The 2,222-nt window shown below is 47.3% G+C and overlaps 1 protein-coding gene across 1 annotated transcript; it reads left to right on the plus strand.

Moving 5' to 3' along the window:
* Window positions 1-581: 581 nt before the first annotated feature.
* LOC131224325 (uncharacterized) lies at window positions 582-1,307 on the plus strand. Its single transcript, XM_058219845.1, has one exon. It carries the CDS (start codon window positions 582-584, stop codon window positions 1,305-1,307), a length of 726 nt encoding a protein of 241 aa, XP_058075828.1.
* The last annotated feature ends 915 nt before the right edge of the window (window positions 1,308-2,222 follow it).

Genomic DNA, 2,222 nt, shown 5'->3' on the forward strand with positions numbered 1-2,222 from the left:
AGAACTTTTTGGCGTTACAAGAGTTATTGCTTCGCCTGGTACCAAGCATAGTACCAAACATGCAGACGACATAGCCTAGCATATAGAACAACTCAATCCCTCAAACTCCTTTTGCCTTTTCCCTCATTCCTCCAGCAAATCCTGTTCTCCCTCTCCTAGAAGAGTCAACACAGGATCAACAGTAACCAACAAACAGGAACAACCCTCCCACACATCTTTACTCAGCCATCACAATAATTAGGTTACAACACAGGTTCCCCCTAACGGGAACCACAGACAAGAACTAGCGGATGCCCATGAAGGGGGTCAGTTTCGAGTCCAACTCACTCCCCCCTAACGGGAGCAACATTCCGGAATTGGCAGATACCCCAGGTGGGAGCCATTTCCGAACATCACACCCTCCTCCTAAAGGGAGCAACGTTCAATTCTAGCTACCTCCTGCCACTAGGAGTCCATCTTCTTTCCAATAACCCCCCATTCTCGATCCGTACGAAAAGGAAGCAGCACAAGCCCTACAGCAAGGGGCAAGATATCCGTAGTAAAGCAAGTCAAGAATAAAGGAACTGCGAGAATAGCTGCAAATGGTGCAAAATCAACTCCAAAGGCAGCAAGGAGTGGATCACCCATCTACCAAATTCAGGGATCTGTGTCCCTTCCTAAATGCCCGGGTACCTCCAAACTTTGAGGTACCCAAATTCAAAAGATATGGCAGTAGCGGGTGCCCCACAACACATCTGAAAGCATTCTATGGGGATCTCAATGCAATAACAGAGAACGATGAAGCCGTAATACGACTCTTCCAGAAATCTCTTAAAGGTAATGCTTTGGATTGGTACGCATCACTAGATAGCCATCAGATTAGGACTTGGGAGAAGCTCTCCCAGGCATTCATCGACAGATTTTCGTACAATCTGAACATGGCTCCGAGAAGGGCAGATCTGGCTGCCTTGAGACAAAAAAGCGATGAATCATTGTCAGTATACGTGGGACGATGGCGGGCCATGGCAGCCCGAATGAGAAACCCCATCGATGACGAAGAACAGATATCCCTGATCATTTATTTGGCAAATCCCAGCATTTCAAGATATCTAATCTCATACCCATACGTAAACTTCTCTCAGCTCATCCGAGCTGGAGAACAAGTGGAAGCCGGAATCAGAGCCGGAACCATTTTCCCATGGCCACACCAGGCCCCCATAATCAAAAGAAACAAAGTCGAGGGGAAATCCTTTGGATATGGGAATGGGAACGGCACTACTCTCGCGCAACGCACTACGGAGATCAACAATATCATCGCCTACACTTAAGGCAATTAGTACATAAACAGCCTAGGGGAAATGCGCAAAACCCATATAAACAGGCAATGCTAGGCAGGAAGTTCACCCCTTTAGCACAAATATACAGTCAGATTCTGACAATGTTAATGCAAAAGTAACTTCTAACACTGCTCCAGCCTCGACTTCCACCCAATCCCCTGCCACCAGGTTACAATGAAAATCAGAATTGCGCATATCACTAGGCTCTTGGCCATCTAACGGATCGTTATTTCGCTTTGAAACATGCGGTCCAAGATTTAATCGAAAGCCAGAAGATTGTGATCACCCCGCAGGCTAACAATACGACTCAAGCTAACATTCTCCAAAATCCCCTGTCATCGCATAAAGCAGGACCTAGCACATCCATCACCTCTACCGTCAACCACATTGAGGGAGGGCATCCCACATACTCCTCTCTACATCATTCTATACAAGCAATCATGCCCGATACAGCAAATCAGACATGGGGATACCGACAAACGCCACCACCTGGGCCACAGGTATTCCTTGAAGCAGCACCAACAGCACAACCTCTCATCTTCCTCGAAGCAACACCAACAACACAACCTCTCATCTTCCTCGAAGCAGCACCCAATAGGTCACATTCTCAGCATCTCGCTCTCCAAAGGGCACATTCAGCTCCATCTTTGGCAAATCCAAATAGGTCAAATTCCAAACTCCTCATTCTTCCAATAGGCCTCCCTGATCTAGCCCCGCTAACCTTGCAAAGGGCACCTCCGGTCCAAACACCAAGTTTCCTAATGCCTCATCAACTGGCACATGCCTGGAGGATCCCTCCCACACATTAAGAGGAGGAAGAAAACCCCATCATCAAATCCCACTAAGATTGGGTCACACTTCAAGAGAAATCATCAAATCCATCACAAATAGTTCCGTCGACAACCT

The sequence above is a fragment of the Magnolia sinica genome, chromosome 13 (genome assembly GCF_029962835.1).
Source record: "Magnolia sinica isolate HGM2019 chromosome 13, MsV1, whole genome shotgun sequence".
In the NCBI taxonomy this organism is placed as follows: Eukaryota; Viridiplantae; Streptophyta; class Magnoliopsida; order Magnoliales; family Magnoliaceae; genus Magnolia; species Magnolia sinica.